Genomic DNA, 19,340 nt, shown 5'->3' with positions numbered 1-19,340 from the left:
CAAGATCAGCTCTTTTTAATACCCTTGATTTCAGAAGAAACGGTGAAAAAGCAGGTGTCCCAATACTTTTGTCAATTTACCGTATGTATGTATATGCTAAATATCACCCATCAGAGCTTCCCAATTTGTGACAATGACCCCACTGACTCGGCAGCTGAAGTGCTCTGAAGGAATGGGCTCAACTCAACTCAACAGCGCCCTCTTTTGGTAAGGCAGTGGACATGCACAGGACAAATGACCAGCTGGACCAGTGTCTCGGGGCTGTTAAGACATAATGACAAATACAATGAAAACAACTGGCAGTTTTAATGAATTCTGCAAGTGGTCTCGTCAGACAAAGACCTGGTATCTCCAAAATGGCAATTTTACAGGAGAAGATAAAAACCTCCAGTCGTTTTGGAGCGTTTCTATTGGTCCATTCGGCATAATTCAAATTACGTGAAAAACGCCCATATACATGTAAGCAGCCCTTGTCCAAATATCTGTTACTGTGACGACCACCAAAGCTTCCAGAAAGCTCGTCAGTCCGAAGGTCCTGCATTACCCAATGTCCCGAGCTCTGAACCTCAGCGGGACCCTCACAGCTCAGACTTGGTCCTAATCCTTGTGGCTCTGTAGATATGAATGTCCCTCTGCTTGTCGTAATGGACTTCCTGCACGGAGAACCGCCCCCCCAGCATGGCCAGAAAGCGCTCGTCTCGCTCGTATCGGATCCGGCACGACAGCAGAACCTCCGAATCCTCCGAGCTCAGGTGCTCCAGCGTCTGGAGAAGAGCGGGAAAGGTCTCCTCCAGGTAAACGATGTCGGCTCCGAGGATTAGGTCGTAGCTTCCGGAGGGGTACTGGTCTAGCCCCTCTCCCCAGGTCAGCTCAGACACCTGCGCTGCCCCCTGCAGGTCTGGAGGAATGTTCTCGTGCACGTTAGCGCTCAAGAACTCCAGCGCAGGCTTCCGGTCCGTGATCGTCACGTTGGCTCCTGAGAAGAGTGAGATGATTCGTTCATTCGGTGCAAAAAAAAAAATTCTTTATAAAAAATAAACAAACATCATCATCACCATCATCATCCTCACCAAGCAGCGCGGCCACTATGCCCACCAGTCCAGTGCCAGCGCCCAGCTCGATGACCGTCTTCCCCTTCAGATCCACCCGACCAAGCTCCAGGTACATGCACAGCACCACTGCCTGAGGGACGCCGTCCAGAGACGGGTTGAATTACGCGAAGACAGACAACTAGAAGCTACTCAAGAAACGGCAGCAGGCTAACAGACAGGTCAGAGGTCTGATCAAACACCAACACTATGGCGCAAAGGGGCAAGTCTGAGGTCTGATTACAGGTTCTGGATTACTGCACTGGTATCAGCTCTGATTAAAAGGTAAGGATTGTTGCCTTGGCATCGTCCTACAACAGGACGGATAAAAATCTAATCATAGGTTTAAGATTACAGCGCTGGTCTAATCTTATAATGGTCTGATAATATGGTCAAGACTATAACCTTGGTCTAATAATACAAGATAATGGATTTGAGATCTAATTATAAGCCTAAATCGGATGGGTTTGGGTCTGATTCTGAGGTCAGGATTATTGTCTTGGTCTAATATTACAATAGTCAGGATTATTTTTGTAGTCTAATATTGCAGTAAGAAGGGTTTGAGATCTGACTGTAAGACCAGGATTATTTTCTTGGCCTAATATCACAATAAAACTTATGAGGTCTGATTATATGGTCGAGATTATCACTCATTTTGTATTACAATAGAATGGATCTGAGGTCTGATTATAAGATCAGGATAACTCTTTTGGACCAATATTAGAACATGATGGGTTTAAGGTCTGATTATAAGATCAGTATTACAGTATTGGTCTAATATTGAATTAAAACAATGTCTAAGGTCTGACTATAAGATCAGACTTACCGTCTTGTTTTAATAATACAATAAAACAGGTTTGAGGTCTGATTATAAGGTCAGATTTACTGACTTGGTCTAATATTACAATGAGAGTAATGAGGTCGGAATTATAGCCCTGATCTACTATTACGGGTTGGGGTCTGATTATAAGGTCAGGATTATTGTCTTGGTCTAATATTACAATAGAAAGGGTCTGAGGTCTGATTATATGGTCAGGTTTACTGTCTTGGTCTAATATCATGGCCAGAATTATAACCTTGATCTACTATTACGGGTTGGGGTCTGATTATAAGGTCAGGATTATTGTCTTGGTCTAATATTACAATAGAAAGGGTTTGAGGTCTGATTATATGGTCAGGTTTACTGTCTTGGTCTAATATCATGGCCGGAATTATAACCTTGATCTACTATTACGGGTTGGGGTCTGATTATAAGGTCAGGATTATTGTCTTGGTCTAATATTACAATAGAAAGGGTCTGAGGTCTGATTATATGGTCAGGTTTACTGTCCTGGTCTAATATCATGGCCGGAATTATAACCTTGATCTACTATTACGTGGTTGGGGTCTGATTATAAGGTCAGGATTATTGTCTTGGTCTAATATTACAAAAGAAAGGGTCTGAGGTCTGATTATATGGTCAGGTTTACTGTCTTGGTCTAATATCATGGCCGGAATTATAACCTTGATCTACTATTACGTGGTTGGGGTCTGATTATAAGGTCAGGATTATTGTTTTGGTCTAATATTACAAAAGGACAGGTCTGAGGTCTGATTATAAAGTAAGGATTATTGTCTTGTGAGGTCTGATATTATGGTTGGAATTATCACCTTGATCCAATATTAATATAGAATGGGTTTGAGGTCTGATTACAAAGCCAGGATTATGTTCTTGGCCGAATATTACAATAAGGCAGTGATGAGGTCTGATTATAGGGTGGGCGTTATCACCTTGATCTACTATTACAATAAGAAGGGTTCGAGATCGGATTGCAAGACCAGCATTATTGTCACGGCCTATGAATATTACATATATAATATGATTATAACAGAATATTACGGTTGGGACGATCACCTTGGTCTAATACAACAACACAACACAACGGGTCAGGGTCTGATTACGAGGTCAGGAGCTCACCGCATCCCACACGACCGCTGCCACTCCTAGGCGGTTCCAGTCCTGGGCCAGTCGGAGTCGATGTGAAGCGAAATGGAACTCGGCTGAAGAGCTGTGGATTTTAGAGAGGGCTGGAAGTACGCTCTCATCATACGGCACCAGCGCCATGGTGTCAGGACCGGGACTCCCGTCTCTATTAAAAATAATAATAAACAAATTCATAATAAACACATTAATAAACACTATATTAATTAACTTTCACCATTAAATTACTCAAAATACCAAATATCCTTTAAGAAGCAGGAGATTTTGAAGCAGGGTTCCTCTGGGGACTACTTTTCGCCGTAGCACCCAGCACGTACCCCTCCACCAGGAGCAGACCCTAACACACAGATCTGCACTTCAGGCCAAAGCTGGATCTCAGAACTCAGGGTAGATCAGTGTCCCAGGCATCAGGGGGGTCTTCATCACCCCCTTCAGGTGGAGGACCTCTCTGTGAGGGGCTTTTAGAGGCTGCAGGGCTGCAGTGGACCGTGTCCAGCATCTGGACCTACATCTGCAGGTTCTCTCTATTACAGACCCCTCGTTAGAAGACGCCCCTGTTATTTTACCCAACGCAGCTCAAAACTGCTAAAAATTAAAGCTTAATTTATTATTTTAATGAGTTTTAAACTCACCCTCAGCGGAAAGCACCTTCCAACCCGTCCATTCAAAACACAGCGTCTGCGCTCACGACCTCAGAGCTCGGTTTGTGGCGGTGCAGCGCCGCCGCCTAGCGTTTAGGAGGACGAACAGCACGAACAAGGCTCTCGGCAGCTAAATATATATATAGTAAATATAATAAATTATATAATAAATTATATAGTAAATATAATAAATATTTAACCAATAAAGGATTAAGCATATAGTTCAAAACATAAGCGCATATATATAATATTTATATATCTTATATATTAAGCCTTTTTGTACTTGCCGTTACTTTAGTGTACTTAGTATATTTATATATATTAAAACATTTTATTATTATGCTTATCCTGTTTCTCTCTTTTTATACTAATATTTACAAGATTATGTCGGTAAATAGAGGAACTGCAAAGTAATAATTTCTGCTTATATATATTTATTTATTTTTTTTTACTTGGTGTTACTTTAGTGCTTTAGTGTTCTTAGTGTATATATATATATATATATATATATTACATTTTATTATTATACTTATTCTGTTTCTCTCTTTTTATATTGATATTTACAAGATTATGTTGGTAAATAGAGGAACTGCAAAGTAAGTATTTCTGCTTATTTATATATATATATATATATATATATATATATAGCTTATATATTAAATTATTATTATATTTTTACTTGGTGTAACTTTAGTGCTTTAGTGTTCTTAGTGTGTATATATATATATATATATATATATATATATATATATATATTACATTTTATTATTATACTTGTATACTGTTTCTCTCTTTTTATATTGATATTTACAAGATTATGTCGGTAAATGGAGGAACTGCTGTGCACGTGACAATAAACTTTTATCTTGAAAATAAATAAATAAATATATAAATGTTATAAATATACAGCTGAACTGTATCACCTATATTTGTATATATATAAATGAGCAGATATGTATTTCAATATGTGACTAAATACATGCTGGATATGATGGATAATTCTTTTAATATATTTTAATATGTGTCAAATAAATATTAAATATATATTAAATATATTAAAATGTGTCTTTAGGGGGCTTTAAGCTCTTAACCGGCACAGCATATGTTTTCATGTCAGTTTGAGGGACCGGCTGCTTCTTCGGTATGACTAGTTTGGTCAAGCTGGTCACGCTGGTTGACCAGATTGGTCATATTGGTTGACTAGCTGGGTCACCATAAGATCCTTGAGGAAACTGTGAAGAAACCTTCAAGAAAAGGTTTTTTTACACTGTTAAAAATATAAGATCTTTGAGGAACTTTTGGAGGTTCTTCAATTTGAGGAACCTTCAAAAAATGTTTTTATGCTGTTAAAAGTACAAGATCCTTAAGGAACGTTTGGAGGTTCTTCAATATAAAACAATTGAGGAACCTTAAAAAAAGGGTTTGAGAAGAAAAAAGGTTCCCTGAAGGTTCCTCAAAGCACCTTAAGAGGTTTTACCACCGTTTCAATTCAAGAACCTCCAAACGTTCCTCAAAGATCTCATATTTTTAACAATATGGAAAGAGAATAATACAACTGCATCTAGCATTTAAACCAGGCTTGTCCAATCCTAGTCATGTGATTTCATTGTTTTATTTTTTCTTATCAATATTAAAATAAATTCTAATAAGAACAACGAGTCCTCCGTCCATCCATCCATCCATCCATCCTGTAGCAAATACTCCTGGAGAGTGGTCTAAAAAAGCGTATGATGAGCGCGCCGACATGCTAAGCAATCCGCTGCAGAGCAAGAAAACAATTATTATTATTAGAAATTAAAATAATAAAAAGCTTGGCAATGTGACAATAAAAAAAATTAAACAAGTCACAGATCGTTACAACATAATATCCTGAGCTAGTTTAATTTACTTAATTCATTATGCTAGTTAAAATCGTACTATCCACACTAACGCTAGCTGGCTCCTCATGCTAATGCTAACTGAGCAGATACACTGGTTTGTACGCTGCGCTAGCCCGGCATTATCTGAGCAATGAAAACAACCTAGCTGTGGACATAGCTAGCTAGCACTAGTTAGCTAATGAGCTAAATCTTCAGTCACAACCAGGCGTTTTACCACAGTATGATGTACAGGTAATTTAGTTAATGCTTTAAAATAATCAATATTCAGTCAGAACCGACTGTTATTAGCAATAATCTCTCAGAAACTGAACATTTTTACCTCAGGAAAAGTTTTATTTCTTTATTTAATTTTTACCTCAGAAGCAGCAGTTAGCAGTAAATGCTAACCTGAGGGAGCAGTCAGGGTGTAAAGTGCTGCAGTGCAGAGACTGTGGGCTAAAGGCACAGTGGTCTGACCTGACCAAGGCCTAGAAATGACCCCTCAGGTTTACAGCGGACCTTATTTAAATATTTAATTAAAGGTCAGTAATAAACGAGGCAACACAGGAATGAACTTCATTCTTTATTAATTAATTAGGGGGTTGTGTGTGAGTATGAGTTTGTATGTATGTATATATATATATATGTATTTATGTGTGTGTGTGTGTGTGTGTGTGTGTAGGCGGTCTGTCATTTCTTTTACTGAAGAAAAGACCCCAAGCTGTCCACGCTTGTGAAACTGCTGGAGCTGGACAAGAGACTTTCCGGCCTGTCCTCAAAAGCCTCAACAGTCTCTTTCAGGGTGGGAGATCCTGTTGGGACAGTAACCAATCTGATTTTTAGCCAAAAGTTTGTGGACACAGCTCTATTAGCCAGAGTTACTGGGTGACCTTTTGTCTCAATAATTACTTCATCTACTCACTCAGCAGTTCCTCACCAGTTCTCTCCACCTGATCCAGCATGTCCTGAAGAAAAGACCCCAAGCTGTCCAGCGTTGTCACACTTGTGAAACTGCTGGAGCTGGACAAGACACTTTCCGGCCTGTCCTCAAAAGCTTTATCAGCGGGTGTCTCTTTCAGGGTGGGAGATCCTGTTCAGACAGTAATCAATATCAGCAGTTGATCAGCGCTCTCTGTGATTGGTGGAGATTTTGAAACAATCAGATTTTTAGACAAAAGTTTGTGGACACAGCTCTATCAGCCAGACTTACTGGGTGACCTTTTGACCCAATAAACATTTCTTTCCTTAATGTCATTCAGTCCCAACGTCCATTCATCTACTCACTCACCAGTTCTCTCCACCTGATCCAGCATGTCCTGAGGAAAAGACCCCAAGCTGTCCAGCGTCGTCACACTTGTGAAACTGCTGGAGCTGGACAAGACACTTTCCGGCCTGTCCTCAAAAGCCTCAACAGTCTCTTTCAGGGTGGGAGATCCTGTTGAGACAGTAACCAATCAGATTTTTAGCCAAAAGTTTGTGGACACAGCTCTATTAGCTAGACATACTGGATAAGCAATTGGACAGAAGTTTGTGGACACAGCTCTATCAGCCAGACATACATCCACTCATCTACTCACTCAGCAGTTCCTCACCAGTTCTCTCCACCTGATCCAGCATGTCCTGAAGAAAAGACCCCAAGCTGTCCAGCGTTGTCACACTTGTGAAACTGCTGGAGCTGGACAAGACACTTTCCGGCCTGTCCTCAAAAGCTTTATCAGCGGGTGTCTCTTCCAGGGTGGGAGATCCTGTTTAGACAGTAACCAATCAGATTTTTAGCCAAAAGTTTGTGGACACAGCTCTATTAGCTAGACATACTGGATAAGCATTTGGTCAAAGGTTTTTGGACACAGCTCTATTAGCCAGAGTTACTGGGTGACCTTTTGTCTCAATAATTACTTCATCTACTCACTCAGCAGTCCCTCACCAGTTCTCTCCACCTGATCCAGCATGTCCTGAAGAAAAGACCCCAAGCTGTCCAGCGTTGTCACGCTTGTGAAACTGCTGGAGCTGGACAAGACACTTTCCGGCCTGTCCTCAAAAGCCTCAACAGCGGGTGTCTCTTTCAGGGTGGGAGATCCTGTTGAGACAGTAACCAATCAGATTTTTAGCCAAAAGTTTGTGGACACAGCTCTATTAGCTAGACATACTGGATAAGCAATTGGACAGAAGTTTGTGGACACAGCTCTATCAGCCAGACATACATCCACTCATCTACTCACTCAGCAGTTCCTCACCAGTTCTCTCCACCTGATCCAGCATGTCCTGAAAAAAAGACCCCAAGCTGTCCAGCGTTGTCACGCTTGTGAAACTGCTGGAGCTGGACAAGACACTTTCCGGCCTGTCCTCAAAAGCTTTATCAGCGTGCGTCTCTTTCAGGGTGGGAGATCCTGTTTAGACAGTAACCAATCAGATTTTTAGCCAAAAGTTTGTGGACACAGCTCTATTAGCTAGACATACTGGATTAGCAATTGGACAGAAGTTTGTGGACACAGCTCTATAAGCTAGACACACTGGATAAGCAATTGGACAGAAGTTTGTGGACACAGCTCTATTAGCTAGACATACTGGGTGACCTTTTGTCCCAATAATTACTTCATCTACTCACTCAGCAGTTCCTCACCAGTTCTCTCCACCTGATCCAGCATGTCCTGAAGAAAAGACCCCAAGCTGTCCAGCGTCGTCACACTTGTGAAACTGCTGGAGCTGGACAAGACACTTTCCGGCCTGTCCTCAAAAGCTTTATCAGCGGGCGTCTCTTCCAGGGTGGGAGCTTCTGTTTAGACAGTAACCAATCAGATTTTTAGCCAAAAGTTTGTGGACACAGCTCAATTAGCTAGACATACTGGATAAGCATTTGGACAGAAGTTTGTGGACACAGCTCTATTAGCTAGACATACTAGATAAGCATTTGGACAGAAATTTGTGGACACGGCTCTATTAGCTAGACATACTGGATAAGCATTTGGACAGAAGTTAGTGGACACAGCTCTATCAGCCAGACTTACTAGGTGACCTTTTGCCCCAGTAAACACTTCTTTCGTTAATATCATTCAGTCCCAACATCCACTTATCTACTCACTCTGCAGTTCCTCACCAGTCCTCTTCTCCTCCACGGTGTTTCTCTTTTTGAAACATCGCCACTTCCTCCACCTCCCTTTCTGCTTTCCTTTCTTGCTCCCCTTGGTTTTCTTCTCTACGTCTTTCTCTGTTTGCACCTCCATCGGACCCTCAGGGTCCTCCAGAGCGCCTGTTCGGCAGAAGCACAAGAGGAAGCTCATATCTGCGACTGTTGTCTTCGGTGTGTGAACACTGACTGACTTGGCCGTGGAATCGGAACTCACCTGACCCCTCACCATTATGACATCCCCTCCGAATTATGACATCAGGACAATGATATCGGCCAATCACGAGCGAGAAACTCCGGGCAGCATTATACATTCTATGGCGGCTACTGCTGCCTTGTGAGGCAGAGTCCAGTAGAGAAGTACTGCCAATAGATTAGGACTATCTCTCTGGAGCAGATCAACATCATGACCCTATGAGCAGGTGTCCCAATACTTTCGTCCATTTAGTGTAGCTCCACAATGGGACTACTGCACACACATAATGGGGTTTCTTATTGGGATTGGTTCTATTGGGTGTTTCCAATAAAGTGGCCAGTATGTTGACGTGCAATGTAGGTGTTTCTAATAAAATGGCCAGTATATATATACTTTATGAAGATATAATTTAACGCTAAAACCCACACAGAACTTTACCGCTGAGGTAAATGAACAGCCCGAGGCTAACAGTGCTAGCTTTATTCAAGTTTAGCTTTATTTCAGCACCTGGCATTACAGTTCAGCGGCCAAAGATCTCGTCAATGCATAATATCGGTATATATTAGAATAAAACGGTCATCGTTTAAATTAATATTGATCAGCTGTTAGAAAAATGCATATTTTGCCTGAAAAAAAACCCAAAACAAATAAATCAAAATTCATCACTCAGCGAGTCGAGCTGTCGAGAGTCTTTTAAAGTGCATTTTTTTTTAACTAGCGTAGAGGATTACAGTTCATGATATGTTGACAATTCCCTCAAGATTTTACAGCTCACTGTAAAAAGCATTGGTTCACATGGACATAGTAAAGCGAGTTAGCAGCTCGGCTAATTACACAAGTTCTGTCTAGGAAAACAAAAAAATTACTAGAAGCAAAACCATTAAAAAATCAAAATAAACAATATTCACACCAAACGCCAGGTTATCCAGTACAGCTGACCGTCGCCTTGAAAGTAAGGCTTTCGTGACCAGCTGGACTCAAATTTCAAATGTTCAAAAATGAAGTGTAATGGCTACAGCGATTTATTTCGTAATACGTATTTTTTTCTTAGCCCAGTAATATGGAATTATCGTATTTCTTACGGTCCACACAGGCATTGCAGGTGGTTTAAGGCCGTGTTCACAGAGACATTTTAGTATCGGTGAAGAAAAACGCATTTCTATGTGTTTTAAAGGTGGTTTGAAGGGCAGCAATGCTATTTTGGCTAACTTTGCTAAGCTTATTTAACGCAAAGTTGCTAATCTGAAGGAATGTTCACCAATTCTGTTCATAATATCACAATAACCAGCTTAGTTTGAGTAGAAATTGTGTGTAATGTTGCTTCGTAGCTAGACGTAAACAGATTTGCCTAGCCGTTAAGCTCCATTTTATGAAAGGTTGTGCTAGCACAATGCTAACAAGTTCAAATTATGGGCGTAGATCGCAGCGTATAGCAGTAATGCTAAAGTTTGTACGATTTTCAGTAAGAAAACGCAGATCCGAGCATATTTTTTGCTTTTGATGGACACGTTCTCAGAGCAAAAATTTGCTAACCGGCCGATTAGCCTAGTAGCGTATTATGCACAGTGTGCCATACATCGCTGTTTGTTCGTTAATGTTCTTTCGTTAAAAATTCTCACTGAAAGAATGTCGGGATGTGCGATTTTGACAGATGCTAAAACCGTGAACACGGCCTAAATGTGAGTTCCACGAGAAGGTACATGGAGGTTCGAGTGCTACTCTAATGGAGGCAAACGCAAACTGCTGCTGATGGATTTGCAGTAATAGCAGCTGATAGCTAACGGACACATCTTAGCTTTGGTTTCATGGTTTTTACGTACAGTAAGAATCTTTAGTTAAGTTAGTGTCACCACTCCATAGCACATAAACTGACCTTTGCTTTAACTGGAAACAGTGGATCTGAACTTTCATCAAATAATAAACTTTTTTTTTTTAGATTCAGATTCAGATTCAGATGCTCAATCCTCCAATCAGGGGCCAGATTCACAAAAAAAAAAAAAAAAAAAAGACATATCATAACATTCAGAAGATTATAATATTGGGCCTCATTCTCCAGTATTTGCTTCACAATTATTATATACAACATTAGCTCTTGAAAAAAGTCCTGACAGGAAGTCTAGGGCAGATTCACGATGTGTTTTTAAGGAGCAGAATTGGGAATGGGAATGATGGATTCCGAAATAATCCCAAAATAAGAAACGAATCCCAAATAAGAAAACTCTGGGAAACTAAAAATATTCGTTTGAAATTTGTGGAAAAGTGTATTTTAAGATTTGTCTTCTTAAGGACGGTTGGTGAATTAGGCCCAATGTATTTGTTTTAATGCAATTCTAAAAAAAAAAACTTTTTAAATACTGTCTTATAAAAATCGTAATTATTTTCTTAACATTAGTTTTCTATATATTTGGAATATAGCCTTTTATGATGCATTTTGCTCCAGGATTTAGTTCAATTTGTGTAAAATGGAGGAAGAACATTGATTATATTTAGAAAATTCAGTAAATAAGAGCTGGAAGTGACTGTGGAGCAATCAGAAAACAGAGAGAAAATATGAAAATTATGGAATTATGTGGTTCATTATTTTACTTTTTTACTAACAGTACTTTAAAACAAGCTTTTCAAAACTTTGAATTTTGTTGTTACATTTTTTTTGAGGCCAGTGTGAGGTCATGTCATTTTAAGAATGACGACTGTTATTAGGATTTCCCCTAAAGGAAAAATTATGAAAAAAAAAGATTGTTAAAAAGTTGTAAATATAAATACTTTTGAATTATGAAGTTATGCAAACAAGCACATTTAAGAAGAATTTCATTTTTGAGACACTTCATTGTTTTTGTGAATCCGGCCCGGAATCTTTATCTGGACTTGCTCTAGACTTGCTTAGACCAGTCCAAGTTGTCCAATAACCAAGTAAAGACTGAAAGCTTCTGAAAGTTTGATTGAGGCCTAAATAAATGGTTGTACCACTGTACCAGCGCTCGGTGGTGTGAATGTTTACAAAGTGCAAATCGGTGAAACTCTGCCTTTGATGTTTATATATATAGATCTGTGTTCCTCAGCCGGAAGTCTACAGTGTAACCACAGTGATGTCATCACATCCAGAAAGTCCTGTGACGAAGGCCCGAACATGGCGCTGTCGACACAGCTGCAGCAGTCCGTGGTTGTGAGGTCACTGTGTTATGGAGGGGATGCTGCGGGAGCGCTTCATGACCAGGCGAACCTCCACGTCCGGCAGACTGTCCTGTTTGGTCTGGGCGCAGCCTTCGTCCGCTACGGCCATGTGCAGGTCGAAGCGCAGGGACACCGACTTCTTCCTCAGTTTGGGGTTCCCTTTGAAAAACGACCCCTCCCACTGTTTGATCACCTTGTCAATCTTCTCTGTTCTGTCATACACACACACACACAGAATTATTTTATTATTATTATTATTATTATTATTAAAAAATTATTTAAAATTCAGAATTTTCTTTTTTTAAATGACTACTATAATATTATATAAATCTATAACACATCTAAATATATATGTAACTATATATAAATATATAACAAATTAAATATACCTATATTTTTCACATTTACACATTTAAATACATAAATACAATATTTTAAAATGTTTAATTAATTTTATTATACATTTTATACATACATATATATATATATATATATATATATTCTTTTAGTTATTTATTTTTATAGAATTTATTTATAATTTTACAATTTCTGTCTATATATATATAGAAATATAGATAGAATTAAAATAGTTATATTCATTCAAAAAAAATACTATCTCATTTTGACCTACCACCCCGTCACATTGACTTGTTTGGTCTACGAATAATGTACTGCTACATCACACGAAGGAAGTGACATCATTTGAATGTTTTTTTGTAGTCCGTCAAGCTCAGCCCAACCACCCCGTCACGTAAAATAGAGAAGAAAAACTATTTTTGTATTAAAATCCTGTGTTTTATTAATGCACAGATGTAATTTACCACCCCGTCACGTCAGTTTTATTGTGAGTAAAGCTCCCGTTTCTGAGTTAAATGGATCGTATTAGTAAGGAATTTTTCTAAGCTTGAGGAACTGACTCCGGCAAGGAAGTTCGTGTGGAGATGGGAGGTGTAATGGTGGACCAGCAAGCGTTTACTCACTCAACTCGCCCGTGTCCCTCAGCACTCTCCCGCAACACGTTCCCGTCCAGGATCTCCTGCGTCTTCACCGTGCAGATCTCCCCGTCTCTGTTGCCGATGGGTTCTGCGAAAGACACCGAAAAAAAAATTAAATGGACGATCTGTACCATAATGCTAATTTCTGCTAGCCCTATTATGGGATTCTAGCAGTTCATTAGCATGAAGCTAACATCACTTTTTAACATCTGCACCTTATCTCGAAGCTTCTAATGGAGCATCACCTCACCTGTTCCCAGTCACTGTTGAGCTCTCCATGTTCTTACAACAGACTGAAAACCTAATAACGCTCACATTTACAGCCTATCTAGAACCGTCAGAAGGCCTGGGGTGACCAATGGGAGAGCTCGTTTAGCTGTATCTGCCAAGATACCACTCAGAAAACGATCCTGATTGGACAGTTGTGACCCTGTTTGTTACCAACGAAACTGAATACGCTATAAGGACAAAAGTATTGGGACGCCTGCTCGTTCATTGCTTCTTCTGAAATCAAGGGTTCAATTAAAAAGTCTTGATCCTGTCTCTACTGTCCAGGAAAGGAGGCCTTTCTACGAGATTTTGGAGCAGAGCATTGCTGTGAGGATTTGATTGCACTCAGCAACAGGAGCCCACGCCTAGCATTGGGCAGCATGGTGCCAACATCTGTGTCCAAGAGCTGAATGCATGCATTGGAAGGGGTGTCCACAAACATTTGGACACGTAGTGTCAGTTCAGACCTGTGAGGATGACCAGGCTGCCCTGCCGGTGTAATGTCGCGCCCTGTTTGGCGGGTCTCTCAGAGAGAGCCCCGGGGGGGCCGCCATCGTCCACAGAGCCGTTACACAGGCCGTTCTGCTGCAGCAGCGCTCTCCAGGGCTTCAGCCTCTGCGGCTGACCATCCGTACTGAGAAACCTGCAGAGAGAGAGAGAGAGGCCGAGAGGGAGAGAGAGGTGATGTACGACCTGGGCTGTGCTGCACCTAAAAAAGCTGAGCTCATCAGTCCATCATCATCATCATCATCATCATCATCGTCATCTCCGTGGTTCTTTGAGCTTCTATGATATTTTACATTGAGTAGCATATGTGGACTTTTAGGATGAAATTTACCACCCCGTCACGTTATTATTGTGCATGCAGCATCCGTTTCTGCATTAAATGGATGATATTAATCATTTTTTATTAATTGAGGTGGGAGAATGTGGTGCTAGCAGGAATAACGTTTCAGTATTAGCCATTGTAAGTGTGACAACATAGGTCTAAACACCCTATTTTAACGTTGCTGACGGTACTAAAGCTTAATTTCGTTAGCATAACGCAAACGGCCTTGAAAAAGTCGCTCAGTCACATGGCTAACGGTATCCGAGAGCTAAAGGCCGTAGATTGACGCGTTTCTTCTCTACGATAGGGCCTCTGACCTGGGAAATTAGCCGGCAGGGGTCACTCTGAGGTCAAATGTGGCTAAAAATCAGTTAGCGCTGGACCAGCAGTGGTCTAGAGGTTGCTTTTATTATATTTGCTTTTGTGGAAACATGAGGCAAGTTAGCCAGATTGCTAACTGCTATGCTGCCTTCTCAGCTGAACACAACGGCCCACCGGTTGCCCGACCTTCATGCTGGAAAAGGTCCAGCTCAAGACCTGTCAGTTTCAGGGGGTCTAAGCTGGTCTTTGATGGTCAAGGTGGCCAGATCCTTTAAGTCCTTTGACCCCATGACCCCCCTGTCGCTGGTTCACCACCGGTTGTGGAAGTGACGCCCCTCACCTGCCCTCCTCGTGTTCCAGCAGCCTCCTGTAGGTGGCGATCTCTCGCTCCAGCCTCATCTTGGTGTTGAGCAGCTGGCTGTGCTGTTGCCTCTGTGCGGCCAGGCCGTCCCGGACATCCTCCAGCTCGGCCTCCAGGCCCCGCACCGAGAGGGACAGGTCCTGCAGCTGCTGCGAGTAGTGGTGCTGTGTGTGTCGAAGGGAGCTCTGCAGACTGCGCTCCTGCACAGGGAAAAACACTCACCCTGTTAAAGGTCAGTTGGAGTGGCCAACAGTCTGAGTCCGTAGCCTTAAAGGAGCAGTTCAGCCAGAAATCAGATGACCATGACTGACCAGCGAGCCCAGATACAGTCGATCAGCCAAGAATGTTTGGGATCTGCCGTGTGCTTCTTTAGTTCACAACGGGAGATGCTAGGCTATTTACTTCCGTTATGACAGTAGTACCTATATGTAGAAATGTGTATATATATATATATATATATTTATATATTGTATATTTATGTAATAATATGTATTATATATGTGATTATCTGTATGTATAAATGTGGACCATATGTATTAAGTACCTAATTGTGAGATACATATATATAAATACATATAAATATATATAAATACATATATATATATATATGTGAATGTGTATGTATATATATATATGTATATGTATATATCTTAATGTAATGCATTATATGTAATATATGCTATAAGTTATTATATAATAATAATAATAATAATATGTCCCACATATTATATATTATATATTATATATATATACAAGTACCTGAATGTTACAATGTGTCCCACATATATGTAGTACTTATATATAATAACGTGCCCTGTGTTTATAGTGCCTGTTATAACGTGTCCCATATATATATATATATATATATATATATATATATATATATATATATATAAACATATATATACACATATATATGTATATGTGGGTATGTATATATGTATATGTATGTATCTTTATGTAATATATGTAATATATCCCATATGTATTAAATATATATATTTAATACATATAATATATAATATATATAATATAATATTATATAATATATATATATATATATATATATATATATATATAATGTGCCCTTTAATTATTATATGTAATAAACTACCTAAATGTAATTATATCATATGTATTATATGTATGTAAATACCTTATATACATCACAGAGTGGCACCAGGTACTGATGTTGGATAATTAGTTCTGGCACTCCTACTCATCCCAGAGGTACTGGATGGAGCAGCATTGGGCAGGGTGACCCTAGGCGACCTCATGTGGTCAAAGCTGCTCCAGAGGTTGTTTGTATGGAGGCAACCTGAACTGAACCCACTGCTATCTATAAACACACAGCCGAAAACACTGGCTGTGTGTGTGTGTGTGTGTGTGTGCGAGTGTGAGTCTGTGTGTACCTACCAGGGCGTGTAGAGACTCTATCTCCACCTGTAAACTGTGCCAGCACTTTCGGACTTCTGAGAGCTCCGCCCTCGCCTCCCGCAAGGCCTCGTCACCTCGGCTCACCTGTGGACACACACACACACACACTTTGAGAATGTAAACAAGGAGTAGCCTGAATTAGAAGTATTTGATGTCTAAACAGAGACCGTCTGTTCTTATAAGGAACACAGAGTCCTGCAGCGCCTCAAACCACAGGAACAAGTGTACGGCGGCGGAGGTGCCTTAAAGGGGAACCCCACCCAAATATACAAGCTCTGCATTATTAAACGTTTAAGATGTAAACAAAGTCCTTCAGAGTGGGTTTGGTGTGAAACGCTCCGTTCCGGAGAAACCCACCCTGACAGAATTCTTTATAGCTGCGGCGAATGGAACCAGACGTCTGTAGAAAGTCTAACATCGGATGGTCATCAACGCAACGTCCGATTCCCGCGAGACTCGCTCATCACAGTCTTGAGAGGATTTCGGGCCTAAATTATGTTTTTAATATCGCATATCATTAAAACGGTGGAGGGATACGTGCAGGGCGTCACACGGCAAAAAAATAGTCCCCCTAAAAAAAAAAACATTTGATTTGCTGTTATTATAAAAAAATGTGTAATTTTTTGTTTTAATTTTTCTAAAATAATAGAACCCGCCTGGGCCCGTAAACCCACACCGTTATTAGAAAAGTGTTGAGCGGGACGCCGGCCCTTTAAGGACGAACGCGGTTCTGGTGCTTTCTGGTCTTGTTGATACCAGCTCACCGCTCTACTGCTGACTACTGCTGGATGCCTGACGTGATAGAGGCCTGCTGCCAGTTTCCTGTAGCAAGACATAAATCAGCCTAAGAGCCAGTGTGTGTGTGTGTGTGTGTGTGTGTGTGTGTGTGTCAGAGACAGAGAAGGGCAATCACTGTAACACTGAAACACCAGCATCAGAAAACAATGCTTATCGACTAGGGGAGAGGCCTAACAATGATCTCTGTAATTAGAGCACTGATGCTTACACACACACACACACACACACACACACACACATATATACCTTTTGAGGAGTCATGCATATCCTCCATACTGTATAATATGCATATATATATATATATATATATAGTGTCTATATGTAATGATGGTAATGCAGGGGATAGTGCAGCTATCTGCAGTGCTGTGGGCAGTAGCCACCCCTGTCCTGGACAGACGGAGGGAGAAATCTGTCCTTGGCCGTGTACCTGTGGTGGTGCGTCTCCGTTGGGGACAGCCGTGTCTTTCCTGATGCGGGTCGGCGGAGCGGGCCTGAGGCCTGGGGCTGGGTGCGGGCCGGGACGGGGGCGCCGGAGCTCCATTCCTCTGCCATCCTCCTCCTCTGCAGCTGCCTGCGCTAACAGACCATCAGCCTGCTGCTGCTGCTGCTGCTGCTGCAGAAACAGCTCCCTCTGCCCTCAGAGAGAGAGAGAGACACAGACACAGACAGAGAGAGAGAGGGGGGGGGGGACCAATGAGAATTCGAAACTGATGAGGAGAGGAGGGGCTAAATCCACCTTACTCACATCACGGCCATTTTGCTCATTACGTCGCACCCAGGGAGGGTCAGGAGTAACTAGCTGGTCAGCGGAGACGAGAGTAGGCGTCCTCAAACGGCAGCTTTACAGGAGGAGGCGAAAACCTTCTCCGCTTTCAATGGAAGTCAATGGACACAAGATTTGATGGCAGGTCATTTTGGAGCATTTCTATTGGTCCGTTCATCCTGGAATTCGGACACCACGTGAAGACCAACTTCCAGATTCCCATGGTGTCAGAAAGTGAGAACGGGCGAAAATGCCATGGCAACAACCTAGAAACAGCTTAGCAACAACATGGCACCCCTAACGTAGCAACACCTAAGCAAGCACTTGAAATATCATAGCAACGTCCTAGCAACCATCTAGCACCCACTGGGAATCCCATAGCAAATGGTGCATAGTAAAGGTGGGACACCTTGACAACACAACAACCACAGCACCCGCTACTTAGCAACACCTTAGCAACCACCTGACATAACATAGCATCTGCAATGCAACGGCATGGCAACCACCAGGAATACCATAGCAACTTATTAGCAGCAACCTAGTAAATCCATAGCATCCCCTTAGAAACCCCTTAGCAACCCCCTGAAACGATGCTGTGCATTAGAAATTTATGGCAGATAAAGTAATGCAACAGCAAAGCAAGTGCACAGCAACACCACAGCAATCATCAGGAATACCATAGCAACCTCAAAGCAACAACCTAGCAAAACCAACCCACTTAGCAACATAAGTAGCATTATGTCAGAAAGAGTGAGCATGGGCAGAAATACCATGGCAGCAACCTAGAACCAACTTAGCAACACCCTAGCAACCACAAGGAATACCATAGCAACAACAAAGCAACATCATAGCACCCACTTAGCAACACCTTAGCAAGTGTCCGAAATGTCATAGCAACTACATAAGAACACCCTAGCAACCACCTGAAATCAAATAGCGTCTGGATAGCAATGTCACAGCAACCACCCAGAATACCTTAGCAACTGCGTTGCATCACCTTCGCAACTACCTGAAATACTTTAGCACCTGCATAGCAACTATCTAGCAACCACTTGGAATACCATAGCAAATGCATTTTAATGCCCTGCCAACCATACGGGACACCATTATAACCACCAAGGAACACCTCAACAACACCACAGCAACTGCATGGCAACCACCAGGAATAACATAGCAACTGCATAGTAACAACCTAGCAACAATCAGGGATGCCACAGCAACCACCCAGCAAAAACAGTTTCATTCTAGTGACCACATAGCAACAGATTAGCAACAGCCTGGAAGTGGGAACCACTTAAATTAGTTTACCATGCTAATGCTGAAAGTAAAGCATGGTGAGCCTCACCTTAGCAACCACCTGCAATGCCATAGCAACGGCATAGCAATGCAATAGGAACGACCTGATATACCATAGCAACTGCATACCAATGCCCCAGTAACCACCTGGAATACCAAAGCAAATGCATGGCCATGCCCTAGCAACCACCTGAAATACCATAGCAACTA

At 41.3% G+C, this 19,340-nt stretch overlaps 2 protein-coding genes and 1 long non-coding RNA gene across 3 annotated transcripts in view; all 3 read right to left on the bottom strand.

Moving 5' to 3' along the window:
• Positions 1-3,776, bottom strand: mettl21a (methyltransferase 21A, HSPA lysine). Its single transcript, XM_072671399.1, has 4 exons — positions 3,702-3,776; positions 3,046-3,217; positions 1,071-1,182; positions 1-976 (listed from the first exon to the last, which is right to left on the bottom strand). Exons 2-4 carry the CDS (start codon positions 3,190-3,192, stop codon positions 579-581), a joined length of 657 nt encoding a protein of 218 aa, XP_072527500.1. The 5' UTR covers positions 3,193-3,217; positions 3,702-3,776; the 3' UTR covers positions 1-578.
• Positions 3,777-6,862: 3,086 nt separating this feature from the next.
• Positions 6,863-7,571, bottom strand: LOC140547844 (uncharacterized). Its single transcript, XR_011978512.1, has 3 exons — positions 7,494-7,571; positions 7,162-7,314; positions 6,863-7,004 (listed from the first exon to the last, which is right to left on the bottom strand). It is a non-coding gene; the product is annotated as an uncharacterized lncRNA (long non-coding RNA).
• Positions 7,572-9,367: 1,796 nt separating this feature from the next.
• krt222 (keratin 222) overlaps positions 9,368-19,340 on the bottom strand; it is a 30,751-nt gene continuing 20,778 nt past the window's right edge. Inside the window, 7 exon segments of the mRNA XM_072670866.1 lie at positions 9,368-12,272; positions 13,041-13,143; positions 13,793-13,968; positions 14,816-15,036; positions 16,253-16,357; positions 17,499-17,702; positions 17,817-17,870. Of these exon segments, the coding sequence (XP_072526967.1) occupies positions 12,059-12,272; positions 13,041-13,143; positions 13,793-13,968; positions 14,816-15,036; positions 16,253-16,357; positions 17,499-17,702; positions 17,817-17,870 (1,077 nt within the window). The 3' untranslated portion in view covers positions 9,368-12,058.

Source organism: Salminus brasiliensis, chromosome 25 (assembly GCF_030463535.1).
Source record: "Salminus brasiliensis chromosome 25, fSalBra1.hap2, whole genome shotgun sequence".
NCBI lineage: Eukaryota > Metazoa > Chordata > Actinopteri > Characiformes > Bryconidae > Salminus > Salminus brasiliensis.
This window is presented reverse-complemented; position numbering and strand designations above follow the sequence as displayed.

What these genes read in the sequence shown, in the direction of transcription:
- mettl21a (XM_072671399.1), bottom strand. Translation starts at nt 3,192, where the DNA reads ATGGCGCTGGTGCCGTATGATGAGAGCGTACTTCCAGCCCTCTCTAAA. An exon ending in CAGCGGTCGTGTGGGATGCG is followed by an intron (nt 1,183 to 3,045) that starts GTGAGCTCCTGA and finishes GGCGTCCCTCAG; the next exon opens with GCAGTGGTGCTGTGCATGTA. An exon ending in CATAGTGGCCGCGCTGCTTG is followed by an intron (nt 977 to 1,070) that starts GTGAGGATGATG and finishes CACTCTTCTCAG; the next exon opens with GAGCCAACGTGACGATCACG.